The sequence below is a fragment of the Corythoichthys intestinalis genome, chromosome 19, assembly GCF_030265065.1.
Source record: "Corythoichthys intestinalis isolate RoL2023-P3 chromosome 19, ASM3026506v1, whole genome shotgun sequence".
Taxonomy (NCBI): Eukaryota; Metazoa; Chordata; class Actinopteri; order Syngnathiformes; family Syngnathidae; genus Corythoichthys; species Corythoichthys intestinalis.
In genome coordinates, this window is record NC_080413.1 from 15483499 (window position 1) to 15499188 (window position 15690).

Consider the following 15690-nt stretch of genomic DNA (forward strand, 5'->3'; position numbering starts at 1 on the left):
TGCCTTGATTTGCCACTACTTCTGGCAGTTAATGTTTAAAAACACATAAAAACATCATAACCGCAACTAGGTCACACTGAACTTGAACAAAAGTGCTCAAGCGGAGCTCACCTCAGGCGGCAAGTCTTTTATCTGCTGCGTTATCATGTGGGAAGACGATTCTACGTCGAGCTGTCTGCTTCTCAACACCCTCAACTCCTAAGAAGTACATACAAATTAACAGACGCACACAAAACGCGACAACCAAATTACATGTCTCACCCTGTGCGAGGAGTACTGGTTCTGAAGTCTAAGCAGCAAGAGTCTCAATTCCTCTCGCTGGACCTCATCAGACGTTTGCTGGAGAAGATCTTCTCCTCGTCTCAGCAGGTTTTCAACGCTGGCTTTCTCCTCGTCCATCTGGACACAGAGACAAGTAAAATAAATCTAATAAAGAGCGTGGGAAGAGACTTTTTCCTGTAAGGACATTGACCTCGCTGCAAATTGGCCAACTTTGAGCTACTGGAATGATTAGCGTCATAAATGTGATAACAAGCAGTTTCATCTTCGGCCTTCAAGCAATCACATTCTCAAAGCCGGTGAAGGCTACCTTGTCATCATCTGGGATATTCGCAGGGTCCTGCTGCAGAGTCCTGAGGGTCTCCTGAAGCTCAGCCTGAAATTCCTGCAGGTCACTGGGGTGGAGTGCTTCAGTCTGAGTCTCCACTGACGTCTCCAGGTTGGGAATGACATCCTGAAAAAAACAAAGGGGAAAAATTATTAATTTAATTCTTCACTATCATAATATTCTTCAGTGTGCGGTCATACCTGCTGAGGCACTTGCTGTTTCACGTCCACACCTACTGACTCCAAGCTGGTCATCATCTGCATGCAAAAAAACTTTTTTAACAATCCAACACTTATCTCAACTATGTAGTTAAAAAGGTGGAAATCCCGCGTTATAAATGTTATTCTAACTTATTCATACTCGACAGTTCACCATTCTACAGTCACTAAACTACCAATTGTGTTATACTGCCCCCAAGCGGCCAGAGTGCTCACATTAGAGGGAGCAGGGCAATATCCATAAAAACGTGGCAAAAACTGTTTCAATCCTTACATTTTGGTCTATTACACAATCACCGTAGTTTTCTCATTAACCCATTGGTTGCCACTGACGGCAATAGATCATCAATTCATTTTGACTAGAAGGGCTGTCAGCAATTGTTCGCTCGCCCCTGAAATCAGGTGTAAAAGATCGTGTTTTTAAAAATGTATTTTTAAGTTTGATAAACTTAATATTTACAATGTAACAACATATTAATAACATTGTAATAAAATGTGTTAACTCATTGTCTGCTATTGACGGTGACAGATTTAAAATCCATTTTGACTGGGAGGGATGGCAGAGATCTGTCAATATCAGTGAGTGAGTTACAAGTACATTGATAGCTTGGCGAAATATAAGCTGGCAGTGCACGGTTGCTGTCAGCCAAACTGATTGGATGTCTATCATCGTCAATGGCACACATTAATTAAGTAATGTTAAGTTTGTGTTGTGTTGTGTTTTTCTTTCTAACCTGGGCGGTTTTAATGTGCTGTGAAACTTTGTCAAAGTTGCAGTTGAGCTCAGCTAATTTAGGCTCCACGACATCTCGGCAGGCGGTCCCCCGACTGGTCATCAGAATGACGGCCTGGTCCCGCACGTTGTCCACGCGCAACCCGACGTCTTCCAGCTCTTCAAGCATGTTCTAATAACATTGCAAAAAAAATGTTATTAACATATTTGTCTACTCAGTGAGTTCGGCCCGTTACGACTCAAAACAAGCTGTCAGCCAGGTTGTCAGCCCAAGCCAGCAGGGTGAAGCAAATATCGCAGCCTAATTTCCATACTGTCTTCTTGTTTTATATTAATTGCTGACAAAGAAACGTTATACGAAATTTGACGAACAGCCCTTTTATCAATTATAACAGCTTTGAAACTAGTGCACCGGCTGGAGGGAGGTCTCAAGGTCTGACTCGCTTTCTTGTTGTTCTTCAACTTCATGGTGAGGACACCAACTAAAACGGCAACTCTTTTGTTATTCAATCAGAATGAATTTTGGTTGGTATATTTTATTTTTGATCCTTGGAACCCCATTTTTTCCTCAAGTCTGATAAATTAATTGCTGATTTATTAAATGTGGACTCTTCATGTAGTTACTCCAGTTATCCCAAAGATGGCAGCATTGCATCACATCTTGTATGGGTACCAGGTGGTCATAATTAATTTGAAGTTGTACAATTAAAATAAAAAAATTCAAAATCCTGGAACTTGCAATGTAAACACCAAAAAATTCACAACATAATAAACAAATAAATCCCGGTTATTATATTTTATGGGATCATATTGGAAATATGTATATGAATTAACTAAAGTGACAGAAATAAAATGAAAAAATACACGATATAGTATATAATTTAAAAACAAATAATTTTTGTTGGGTCAGGTTCTATTCAATGACACATACATTAGTTATTCATCTTTTTTGACACATCTTGCTTTATTTAGCCAATTTCTTGAGTCTGAATTATAGTTCATTATCAAATACAGTTAATTCTTTTTTTTTTTTAATGGTGACATGCTTTAGCACAGCTTGCCAAACTGTAATAACACATTTAGTTCTAGTGCTTCTCAATGGTTGAAGCATAAAATGGCAACCACATTTAACCTAATAGACAACTGCTGGCGTAACACTACTTCATACTATACGGCCAAATAGTGATTAATCAGTTACACTGTGATTTAAAAATTCACAGAAAACACTGAAAGCCTACACAGCAACTCCTTACCTTGACCACCTTCTCGCGCTCTCCTGGCTCCAGTCGCTCCGCCTCATCTAGGTGTATCTGAGTCTGGTAGAGCCACGTGCTTATGTGTGCCAGGTTTTCATCGAAGATTTCCACCTCATTCTGGTGACTCTGCATCCACAGAAACCGCTTTAATTAAATTTTATTCTGTTATTTGTCCAGAAAAGGTGTCACTATTTATTCATTCATTTATTCATCTTCTAAACTGCTTATCCTCAAGAGGGTCGTGGGGCTGCTGGGGCATATCCCAGCTAACAACAGGTACTCCCTCACCTGGTTGCCAGCCATTCGCAGACTGCAATCTTTCTATATTATTTTTAAAACACTTATTTGCACGCACCAGCACAGCACTGAGCCAATCCTCAATCCACGTGCGCACTTGGCCCCAAGACTCGTTAAGGCCGCAGAGTTTGTCCTCCAACTGCTTTTCGCTGCCCTCAACCAATGTCTGCAGCCCGCCACTTGTCTCCATCAGACTGGATAAATCCACCTTGCGACGTTCAGACTCCTTCAAAAGGCCCTGGTGACACCATAAATAGCATTTTAGAGTTTTATGACTACTATTAGATCTAGATCGCTACTATGTACATAGATAATAGTGGCAGTAATTGATAAAGGAAAGAAGATTGTCTTATGGTACAACCTACTGGCCAAAAAAAGAAACACATACAGTAAGTGACACAAGAAGAATTATAGTATACAGTACAATGGTACCCCTACACAGGGCTGTCAACAGACTTGCAGGGGCCCGGGGAGAAGAGACAATTACAGGGCCCCCCCATCACACCCCACCCCATCCCTGCCACCGGGTTGTCACGACAAAATACGCAGTACTTTTAATGCTTTGCAAGCAATGACAGTGTAAATTTTCAAATTATTTAATTTGAGATGGACAGTTAAATTTAACAGACCGTAATGTGATGTGACACAATATAAACAAAAATTTTCCGTCTATTGTCTAATGTAGGCTACAATACAATACAACTGAGAGTGCTATGCCTGCCTGCTAAGCAACAAAATAGTATAACTAAACATCCTGTGCCTGCCACCTCCACATCCCTGGGGTTATCAAGCCCTCAAACAGTGATGCGTCTAGATTTTTTGACAGCAAAGTCATTTACTGTATAGCACCAGTGAAATCCTGTTTTTGAGCTAGCTCACGCTAAATGGAGAGCATGGCTAGGTTGTTAACCCAAGATAAATCCAGCCGCCGGACCAGAGTCTGTTCAGCCTCGCGCATCTGCTCCCCACAGAGTAACATATATCCCTGATCTCCCATCACCTTCTCTCTCCTCGGCTCAACGTGAGCAGCATGTTTCGTCATACCCCAGCTCAATAGGTTACAAGCGGCCGGTGACAGACTCAAATCAGGCTTTGGTCACGGTGATCGCGAATGTAAACATTCAGTGTTAGCGGCTGTTGTTCACTTACCGACATCACCGTCCACAGCCAACTTAGCCCCAATTCTCTGGCTTCTTGTCCCCCTTTTAAAAACGTTATCATTTTTTTTTCGTTCACCTCTATAATCTTCATCTCTTTTTACTTTTTTGTCTTTTCTGCGCACCCGATTTATGACGACTCGCCATTTTTAGAGTTTATAACAATGACAGATTTTAATTTCCCGCTTCAGGGCACGTACATAGTGTAGCCTTGAGTGCACGAGAGCGGGGTCAAACCATTCTCTGCTAAGACAGAGGGGGAGGGGGCGTTGTGCAAAAAAGGAAAAAATATGTATTTGAAATATTTAATATGTTAAAGTTGTTAAGTATATATCGAGTAGAACATAATATTTAATCAGACAATGATTTAAATAAAGAAATATGTGAATGTAAAGTAAAATAAATTAAGGGTCATTCAGGGGCCCCTATGGTCCTGAGACACGGGACAACATACCTGACGGGTTTGCCCTTACATACAAAGTTAATTCGTTCTAAGACCTTGTATGTAAGTCAAAATGGTTGTACTTTATAATTCCATTAATTCGTTCCACAGCCCAAAAAACCCACAGTAAATCCTTAATAAATACTGCTAGTGCTATTACATATGGCAATTACAAATAGCAAAACAAATAATTTATTAATAACAACCGGAATCATAAAATAATAACAATTCCTGTAACAATGTAACGAATCGGGTTCCAATGTGGCGGACGTGTGTTGCGTGCTGTACCTGAACACACCGCATCGCTGACGTGACAGAGAGAGGAAAAGGTGCGGTTTACAGTTTACTTCACTTTTAATGACAAAGCTGGCGATTTCTTTTGCGATGTTACAACAATAATACTGTAATCGTCACCTTAACTTATAAAAACTGGCGAACAGAGGTCGGAGGAGGAACATGGAGATCGTAGACATTCTACGGCTGTATTGTTGAGCTAGTCCACAGATGCGCACCCCACGCTCATATTTTTTTTTTTATCAATTGCATCTTCACTTCATTGGTAAGCGTCACCTTTTTCGTGTTTCAACCCCTGTACCAACTTTTTGAAACCTGTGTTGATTTCTCTTACAAGAAAATCCACCGTGCGTCCGTCTGCAACGCTTTCATGTCGTTGTATTTCGAGCAGATGTAGAAACAAATTAGTCAAATTTTACGTCGGATGACAAAAGATTGCATATCGAGCTGAACATATTTCGAGGTACCCCTTAGGTCTGTGACAAAATATCGAAATGGTGATATATCTTGATACTTTGTATTCCAAAAGGTTTACGATATGCTCCTGCCAAGAAACGGTATATCGTTGGGGCGCTTAGAGGTCACTTTTTGTTCATTTTAGGGCATATACAGGTCACTTTCTGCTGAGTTTGAGTCATTGCCTATTCATTTAGGGAGATCCTTGGATCAATTGATGTTCTGTAACCCAAAATAAACTAAATAAGTGACCCATAAATGCCCCAAAATCAACAGGCAGTGACTAAAAATCAACAGCAAATAGCCTGAAATACGCCCAAATTAAACTCATTGGTTGCCACAGACCGCCATGGAAATGGGAGGGATGGCAGCGAATGAACAAATGTTCATTTGCTGCCACCCACCCAGCTCAAATGGATTGGACGTCTACTAGTGATAAACTCATTCCACAGCAGAAGGATGAAAATAGCTTGTTTTTCTATTCATTAGTTGTTTTGTAGAATATCTTAGAATGATTTCCTGACCATTGTATTTATAATCGTCTCATCAGCGTATTGTGAGATCATAGTTATTTTGGCTTTGTATCGCAAACCGTATCGTGTCATAGGGTACCAAGAGGTTCCCACCCCTAGCGCCACTGTAGTTGGACGTGGTGTTTTCTTAGCTGTGCCATGTTGCTTTAGCCCTTAAAGGTCTGTGCTGAGTTATCATAACACACTAAACTAATTTGTAGCGTTAGCTTAGTGTATGGTTAGCATAGCGTTTGCGTTAGCATTAGCATTTAGTGCAGTGACTCGGTGAGTGTCTTCTTCAACTCTTGGAAAACTTTTTACATTCAGTTCGTGGCATCCATATGAGTTTAATTAATTGCAAATAATATGCCATTTTCCTGCTGAGTGTGAATTATCAACATGGAGATGTTGATGTCCTGGTAGACTCTACAATTATGTGCTCGTCTGTCAATGTTCATTCGAAATTGTTGGAAACCTTTATTTTTATAGACGAAAACATTTTGAGAATTGTTGACTTAAACTAGACGAAGATTAACACAACTTCAAATGACTAAAATATGACTAAGTATTTTTGTCCAAAAGAAGAACGAAGACGAAAATTAAAATGGCTGCCAAAAACAACACTGGTTGGATGTTTTTCTAGCACAAAATGTCTAAGAATGACTCGAAATTATCATTATAACTTATGCAATTAGGTGGTAGAAGAAAAAGTAGTATTTGTATGAGTGTGAGCTCACATTAGCCCAACCAATCTCCGCGTCAATGTCTGCCGGCATGTCTCCACTGTTGTTTTTCTGCTGCAGCCCTGCTTCGCTGGTTGTCAGCCACTCCTGCAGGGTGGCGCTCTCCTTATGGAATTTTTGTGACAACGACAAGGCTTTTTCCAAGTCCTGTTTGCCCTCCGTGACCTGCATAGCCAAAAAAAAAAAATTTGAGTGTTGTAGATTTTCAGCTATAGCTGGTTGTTCTGTAAAGTAATTCAGTGTTTACCTGCGCTCCTAGATCGTTGTAAAGCAGTTTGAGAGCAGTCAGCTGCTCGTCCATGGCCTTGGGGTTCTCCGTCTGTTGTTTTTGCACAATTTGCCGACCTGTTTTAATCACCGTCTCCACTTCTAGTTTCACCTCGCTCAGCAGCTTGTACAGTTTCTGCAGAAGGATTAGAAAAAGACACAAGTTTAAGATGTTCATTCCGGCAACGTTTATAAATCAAGGCAGCGCTGAAGCAACTATCACCATGCAGCCGTTGAGGTGGGACTGGATTTTCTCAGGGTCCAAATCCCTGACATCCAGAACGTGCAACTCAGCCTTGGCGCCATCTAGAACCCTCTTACAGTCCAACATGCGCTGCTCAAAGTTAGCAGGCTTCTGGAACAGTTGGTACTTTGTGGAAATCTCTCTGAGCTTTCTCTGTATCACAAGAAAAAAGTAATACTGACAAATTGCCAAATGGCATCATGTCTTTTCGCTTTAGCCAGTGTTCAGTGACATAAAAGGTGCAGCTTCAAGTGAACACCAGGAGAGGTCAGTGTTACCTGAAGCTGGTCCAGCATGGTTCCACCTTTGGCACCTTTGCCATCGGTGGCCGGGGGTGGCAAATTGGCCACGTTCCTTCTCCGCATTTCCTCCACTGTCACTTCATGTGTTGCGATTTCTGCCGCTATGTTCTAGGGAAAAAAGTATATTAGCATTTAAAATTCAAATGATTGCAATTTCAAATGTCATATTTGCTCACGTGGCGTACCTGCGCCTCCTGGGGAAGCTGAAAGGCATCAATGCGGTCTGTAAGGTAGGAAGTGAGCGTGTGGTCCAACTGACTAAGAGACTCCTGGAGAGTTTGGAGCGCTTGTTCATTCTCCTTCAACGTGGTCAGCTGCTGCTCCAGGCCCATTTGCTTGTTGACAGCCTGTAAACAGGGTATGCTTTAATCCTTTATAGGGCATTCATTAACTCATTAGCTGCCATTGATGGCGCCAATTTGACTGGGAGAGGCTGGCAGCGAAAGATCAATTTATTATTGATCAACTTGAGAATGTTATTGGGGATCATAACCAGAATATATTTCTGTTTATGACAAAAGACATTACAAATAAATAAATAAATAAATAACAACCATGTATGTGCTACTACAGGCTGAAGGCTGGCCTCTACTGGCTAACTCGTAACCTAGAGGCAACACCAATAAGTCATGCGCCGTGTGCACATGCACGCTACTGTAGACATGTGCCGGTATGAGATTCTGACGGTATAATAACCTTAAGCCAAAATATCACGGTTTCACGATATTGCAGCTCTAAAATGTGTCACTTGAGATTTCCTGTGTTTAAACTAGAGATGTCCCGATCAATCGGCATCCCGATCGATCGGGTCCGATCACGTCATTTTCAAAGTATCGGAATCGGCAAAAAAATATCGGCCATGCCTTTTTTTAATATATATATATTTTTTAATTAAATCGTTTTCTAATTGTATTTAACGTTACATACATAATATGTTACACTCATCCAGAGTCTTTAGTTTAGGCTTAAGGTAGGGTTATCAAATTTATCCCGATAATGGCGGTAATTAATTTTTTAAAAAATGTATCACGTTAAAATATTTAACGCAATTAATGCATGCACTGCACCCACTCAGGCATTGTCGCGCTCAATCTGTAATGGCGCCGTTTTACCTATTTAGAGAGAGAAAAGGCATCGTAAAATGAGTAGAGTGAATTTTGGCAGCCTTTGGAGCCTTTTTTTAATTGGCCAAAGCCTTACAATCCATCCCCCTACGATTAGAAATATCATGGGAAGCAATGTGGGGAAGCAAGGTAGCAATTGATCTTTTTCTTAACACCTTATGTTATTTCCCAACGCAGAGAAGACATATAAATTGGTAGCACTACGCACAGTCATGGTTCCACTTCACATCATGAATTTGGGCATGGCTACAGTATCATTTACTGAAAGCTCAACAAATACACTAGATGGCAATATTTAGTCACAATATACAAAGTCACAAGTCTTTCTATCCGTGGATCCCTCTCACAGAAAGAATGTTAATAATGTAAATGCCATCTTGAGGAGTTATTATCATAATAAACAAATACAGTACTTATGTACTGTATGTTGAATGTATATATTCGTCCGAGTTTTATTCATTTTTTTCTTAATGCATTGCCAAAATGTATATGATCGGGAAAAATTATCGGGAATGATTGGAATTGAATCGGGAGCAAAAAAAAGCAATCGGCTCGGGAAATATCGGGATCGGCAGATACTCAAAATAAAACGATCGGGATCGGATCGGGAGCAAAAAAACATGATCGGAACAACCCTAGTTTAAACACTAAGAAAAAACACATTTTTTGCATTGAACAGGATTTTTCTTTTTCAAAACATTAGCAAATTGGAACATAAATATAACGTTAAGCTAAAATATATATATTTTTTAAATAAATATTCTAAATAAAATAAATGCAGTCCTTTAGGTGAGCTTAAACCCACAGCCACAGCTCAACATTATTACCATTAGAACAAAAATAATTGAATTATTTTCCATAAAAAGCACGTGTTTTTTATTCATCTCATGTTTACATTATACTCAATCTCCCTTTCTCAACAAAGATGCCAGAGAGAAAAAAACACCACTAGATGCAAAAAACACGCTGCCTTGAAACCGGTAATCGGCACATATCTACTCTACTGCAGTGTTTTTCAACCACTGTACCGTGGCGTCGTGTCTGGTGTAGAGGTGCAACAAATAATCGATAAATCGACAACTAATCAATTAGCAAATTAATCGACAACTGTTTTGGTAATCGATTAATTGCTTAGGACCTTCTTTAACTTGTCTGAATTCTTATAACTTTTCAGTTGCAAATATCAGATTTCTTCGTTAAGTCAAAGCAGGACATGAACAAAAATCTGCATTTACTTTGGAAAACAACAAGTCACATTTTTGCCAATTTTCTGACATCTTACTGTTTAAACTAGCTTCTGAAGAAGGCAGCAACAACTAATCGATTAAATCGATTAATAAATTAGTTGCCAACATATTTCATAATCGATAAAGTTGAAGGAAATAGTCATACATTTTGTCTTCATTGCTACTTGCAACATGCCGAAAACAACTTCGAGGCAAATTGTGAAGTTAAATGAAAGAGGTGACATTTATACGATTAATCGTTTAATCATCCGATTAATCATATATTATAATGAATAGTTAGTTGCAGCCCTAGGTGCCGTGGAAAATCAACCACTTTCACCTAATTTATGTTAAAAAATTTTTTTTGAAAATAAATCCGCAAATGTGCCGTTGCTGAGCTGTGCTATTCAATGGTCGGAAATCATGCCATATTCTTCCATATCAGTAGGTGTCAACAGGTAGCTAATGACTATGTTGAGTGATGCATAAGAAGTAGGAGGCATTGGAGCTAGTGAAACTATAACTGTGACATCGATTGACAGGTTTAAAAGAGAAAAATGCTTTTAAAAGTTTCAAATATGACTCAGACTAATATGTATTTTGTCCAAAAGACCAAGACAAAAATTCAAATGGCTGCCAAAAGCAAGACTGCAATACAACAAGTCAGACTGAGTGAGTAAAAATATGATTATAAAATGTGTTTTTCTTTGTGTTTGTTTGATTCCTTTTCAGTACATGACTTTATATCATTAATATAGGCTACAGAAATTCATTTTTAACTTTTTTTGCTGTTGGTGTGCCCAGCGATTTTAATTTCAAATGTAAAAAGTGTGCTGTGGCTCAAAAAAGGTAGAAAAACACTGCTCTACTGGCAAATTCCTACCCTGCAGAATCTCACCCACTACTGGCTAATTAACCTATCTATAATTCCGCAATTATTTGATTAGCCCTTATAGAAAAACTCAAAAATCAGGTTCAGAGGATCGATAGACACTGGCCTATGCTACATAGCTACCAAGTTTCAAGATGGTCGGTTCACAAATGAAAGAGAGTAGGAATTCAAAATTTGTGTTCATGGGAACAACAACAACCTGATGCCTTGATATAAAAATAAAATATTATTAGATCACCTATCCTGCAAATTTGAGTTAAATAGGTTAATCTGTAAATCAGGTTACCAAAAAAAAAAAAAAATTTGACATCTGACCTCATCACCGAAAATTTCATTTCATATTACAAACATAGTGCAAGTTTGATAGTAATCCCTTTATTGGTCTTCAACAAACAGACAGAATCGAAAACATAAGCTCTAGGCGTCCACATACAGTATTTGTGTGTCAGTTTGCCCCGACTTGGCCACGTAAGCATTACTGAAATATTGCTCATCTGGCGCACGGAGAAACCGAGCATTATCAGGCTTATCCTTTTCTTCATTGTATTTTTTTATGTTTGTGGTGCCTCCTGTGTACTACAAGCCGAGTTCAAACTAGGCGCTAATGCTATTGAACAGCTACATCACTGCTGTCTTGCGTGCTGCTCTCACTCTTTGCTGGCATAATTGCTGCATGATTACCGATTTGGGAGACTTGACAGTTCAGACCACCGCCACATTCTGGAAAAATGTGGCCCAGATCAGATTTAAACCACATACGACAGACACCCATATCGGATTCGAAATGGTCCACTTCTATGAGACTTTCACGTTCAGACTGTAAAGTCTAACTCGAGTCGGAAAAACACAAAAAAAATCTGATACGTGCATTAAGACCTGCGGTATGAACCTAGCCTTAAAAAAATCTATTACTGACACCACACGCATGACAAAAATAGGAGACATGCACTTTTATTTTATTTTATTTTTTTTATCGAGTGTAAAGCTTACGGTTAACGGCTTAGCGACTGTTCTTCTGGTGAACATTTAAAAAAAAAAAAGCATGTCAATGTCATGTTCAACATGTAAATACGATTTCTGGAGTTAATCTCATACTTACTTTATACTTCATTCATAATTTAGGTTCTACATTAAGGATAGCATTAAAATGACACCCATTATCAAAAATTTAAATGGCAATTTAGCTTCAAATTAGCAAGCATGTGTATTGTGCAGGACAAGATCACAGTCATTCTGAATCAAATAAACACTTTTGATGGGCTGTAATTGGAAGAGACAAAAAATAGTGTTTGGTTTCGCACCTATTTCATATTCTGTACTAGTTTTGAAATGACCCGTTATGTATTGTGTGTTTTTAATTTAAAAATATTTATTATTTTCAATATAGTTTGTGTTTTATTTAAGAATAACAATTTATTGCATTTGAATCAGTAATTTATTAGGATGTATCGTCACTACATCAGTGGTTGAATTGTTTTAAACATTGACAATAATATCACATATCAGCAGTAATTTATGAGACACTATCCCAGCAACTACAATTTGTTATCGTAACAGGCCTATGTACTATATCAAATTAATATTGTGGCCTAAATAAGCCAAAATGTGATGTCGACGTATGTTCACGCCAAATCTTTATGAGGCAAAGTTTTTTAAATTTCCCAAAATAGTCACTTGCCCTGTAAAACGTTAAGTAGACCTTCTAAGTGCTCACCTGCTGACTGAGGTGCTCATAGCGGGAATTGAAGGCTTCAAGTTTCTCGCCGATGAGCTCGTCCAGGATGCCGCCGTCGATCAGCGTCTGACCCAGCTCTCGGATTTGTGTGCGGTTGTCCGCCGGGTGACGGAGAACGGTCTCCAAACTCTGGCGGGTGATTGGACGAGCAAGCGAGTGAGAATTACAAGTGAGCGACTTTGAAGAAAATGGTGAGAAGTGAACAAGAGATAGAAATGTGAGAGAATCGACGGCCGTATGTTTGAGGTCATTTAGTGGACTTTTCTTTTATGGGAGCGTGTTTATGTCTTCAAGTCATCTTTTTTTTTTAACAATGCATCATCATAGGGTGAAACAGCAGCATGACGCTAAGTGAATTTGACAGCGATGCTGCGGGCAAGCTACAGATATAGCAACCAGCCAGACACAGGCTGGGAGCGAGACTCTTTACAAGAGTAGACTCCATGAGGACAAAAGTCTTGGGACACACTTTCTAGTACATTTTGGACAATTCTCTGCTTTTCTACAGTTGTCAGTGGGCAATGTTTGGAAGATGTGGTGTTAAAGAGGGGGATTGATGTTTTATATACAGTGTTTTCCAAACTATAAGGCGCACCTAAGAGCCTTCGATTTTCTCAAAAGCAGGCAGTGTGCCTTATAATCCGCTGCGCCTTGTATATTGTTCAATATTGGTTAACCATGGCATGACATTCCCTTTAGCACAGAACCATCTAGTGGTTGTATAACGCAACCCCAACCACTTCTACTAATGCACCTTATAATGCGGTGCGTCTTATACTGTGATCCCTCTTTCTACGCAGTTAATGGGGACCAGAACCAAAGTATTTTTTGTGTGTGTTCAATGTAATTTTCAGGTTTAGCATTGGAAAGAGATAAACAAAAGATGTGTTTTTTCACTTTTTCCCCCAAATTTAAATATACATATATATATATATATATATATATATATATATATATATATATATATATATATATATATATATATATATATATATATATATTATATATATATATACATATATATTATGAAATTGTTTTTAAGCACTTCAAATACAATAATTAGGATACGTTTTAAAAATGTTACTGTCACACCAAATTATTTTTAAAGAAAAATAAAGTACTGAAGTAGAAAAATGCTTGGCTTTATTAAATGCTTCTGTTATCTCCCTTGGCTGTGACTCTTGGAGTGACATGTGGAAATTACAAACTGCTCAGGATCACTTTTAACATGTGGCATTTATTGCCACGAACACAACACGTCCAGCTGCCTCAAACGTCACCAAACACACACATTCATTCCAGCTCGTGCTTCCTTATCCCCCCGCCCGCGTAATGCGCAGTCAGAGCCTGTCTCTTCCGAGGCAGCACTTCATTGAGTGAGTCAAATCCTCTCACTTACACATAATTAGTTGCCACAGCAACTGTTTTTTTTTTTTTTTTTTTTTTTTTGAAAAAAAAAATCCGCGATGGACTGAGGGTGCAAAGTTTAAAGCGCGAAGTAGCGAGGGATCACTGTATATGAAAACAGTTTTAAAATAGGCCATTCATTGAAGGTGCGCCTTATAGTGTGAAAATTGTGGTAGTTTTCTTTTTTTCTTTCTTTTTTAAGTTGATAGAATGTTTCTTTATAAAATAATATTAAGGGAATGTATTTTTTCTGCATTAATAGTACATTAAACATGGTGGTGCAACTTCTAGAGAAATTGTGGGAGGGATGCAATTATGCTAATGGTGACTAAGTAGTTAAAAACATGAACATGTGAAAAATAAAAATAATAATAATAATACATTTTATTTGTACAGCACTTTTTTCCAATGCTCAAAGACGCTTTACAGTAGGAACAAAAAAACAGCAAACAACGAGAACAGAACAAAACAATAAAGAAAATAATTATATGTGAAAAGCTAGTTTAAAAAGATGAGTGGGAGTTAAAATGTTTTAAATAGGTTGAAACTGGAATGAGGCAAATCGCAAAAACAAAAAAACAAAAAAGCACTGGCAAAGATGTGAACCCTGTCCTTTTCGATTTTCAAGGGTATGTTTTGGTCAAAAATGGTGATTTTTTTGTCAAAAATGTCAATGTTACATACTGTATTAGTATTATTACAGGAATTGAATGCGTTGAAATGCGAAGATGTGAATATTAAGAAAAAGGGCTGACGAGGGTGTGAAACCAGTATTTGAATGTGTCAATGGGAATTCATGGGAAACTTTTGGTCAAAAATGGGTACCACGCTTAGTTAAATTGTTTTTATAATTTGTTGAAATGGGACACATATGACCTACCTCAAGCGCATCATGAAACACTTCAGTGCTCTCCGGCAGACTTTCCGTAGCTTGCAGCTTTTCCTCTAACGTGTTTAGCCAACACTGCTCCATGTCCAGATACTGCAGCAGCTCCATCCAACACGACCACACCTCCTGCATTTGATGAAATATTATCAGCGCTATTTCCTTGATTCCCAACTGCAGTGAGGGGCAAGTTTACCTCCAAGGTGTGGCACTTGCTCTTGAGGCGGTCGCAAAGCTTCTGGTAGTTACCCAGAACGCCCTCCAGCTGTGATGTCAAGCCACCACCACCAGTCGGCGCTGTTCTGGCGACCAACGTGTTGATGCTGTCCTTCAGGATCTTCACTTTCACCTCCTTCTGTAGCACATCCTCTTTAGCCCTCTGTTAAAGAACAAATCAGAAGAGTTAACTACTTTTTGTTGAAAATGTCGCTTTCACCATAACGTCGCCATCTCTTCACCTTCATTTCCTCCAGCGCGGTCTCGAGCTCCTCAGGACTCTTGTACTCGAAGTCCCTCATTAGGAACTCCTCGTCCACTTGAGCCATCCATTCTTGCATCTCGGCCAAGTCTTTCTTCAAATTCACCTGCTTCTCCTGACTTTCTAACAAACGATCCTGTAAGCTCAGCAACTGCAAAACAAATTGAAGATGCTTTAATTTACTGGTGTCGAACTCAAGGCTTTGGGGCCAGATATGGCCCACCATTTCATTTGGTGTGGCCCGCATGTAAGTAAATAATTTTGTGGTTCAATTTCATGTTTCTGGTTAAAATAAAACAAATACAATTCCATCAAAAAAAAAAAAAAAAATCAAATGAATTTTTTTTTCTCTTAAACAAAAAGTGTTCCATTCCTAAGCTAGCCATGTAACCCAAATTTCCGCACGAATCGGAA

At 38.9% G+C, this 15690-nt stretch overlaps 1 protein-coding gene across 6 annotated transcripts in view; it reads right to left on the bottom strand.

Annotated features, from left to right (window-relative positions):
* Nucleotides 1-15690, bottom strand: part of utrn (utrophin) — a 327279-nt gene that overhangs the window by 242716 nt on the left and 68873 nt on the right. For all 6 annotated transcript variants that reach the window (XM_057822866.1, XM_057822869.1, XM_057822867.1 and 3 more), the window contains 16 exons: nucleotides 15257-15427; nucleotides 14995-15177; nucleotides 14793-14927; nucleotides 12485-12634; nucleotides 7714-7875; nucleotides 7505-7636; nucleotides 7206-7379; nucleotides 6963-7118; nucleotides 6710-6880; nucleotides 3170-3349; nucleotides 2812-2940; nucleotides 1560-1730; nucleotides 808-864; nucleotides 590-733; nucleotides 262-399; nucleotides 112-198 (listed from right to left, as the gene is read on the bottom strand). In XM_057822866.1, coding sequence (XP_057678849.1) covers nucleotides 112-198; nucleotides 262-399; nucleotides 590-733; nucleotides 808-864; nucleotides 1560-1730; nucleotides 2812-2940; nucleotides 3170-3349; nucleotides 6710-6880; nucleotides 6963-7118; nucleotides 7206-7379; nucleotides 7505-7636; nucleotides 7714-7875; nucleotides 12485-12634; nucleotides 14793-14927; nucleotides 14995-15177; nucleotides 15257-15427 — 2340 coding nt within the window. The remainder of the gene's footprint in view (nucleotides 1-111; nucleotides 199-261; nucleotides 400-589; nucleotides 734-807; nucleotides 865-1559; nucleotides 1731-2811; nucleotides 2941-3169; nucleotides 3350-6709; nucleotides 6881-6962; nucleotides 7119-7205; nucleotides 7380-7504; nucleotides 7637-7713; nucleotides 7876-12484; nucleotides 12635-14792; nucleotides 14928-14994; nucleotides 15178-15256; nucleotides 15428-15690) is intronic.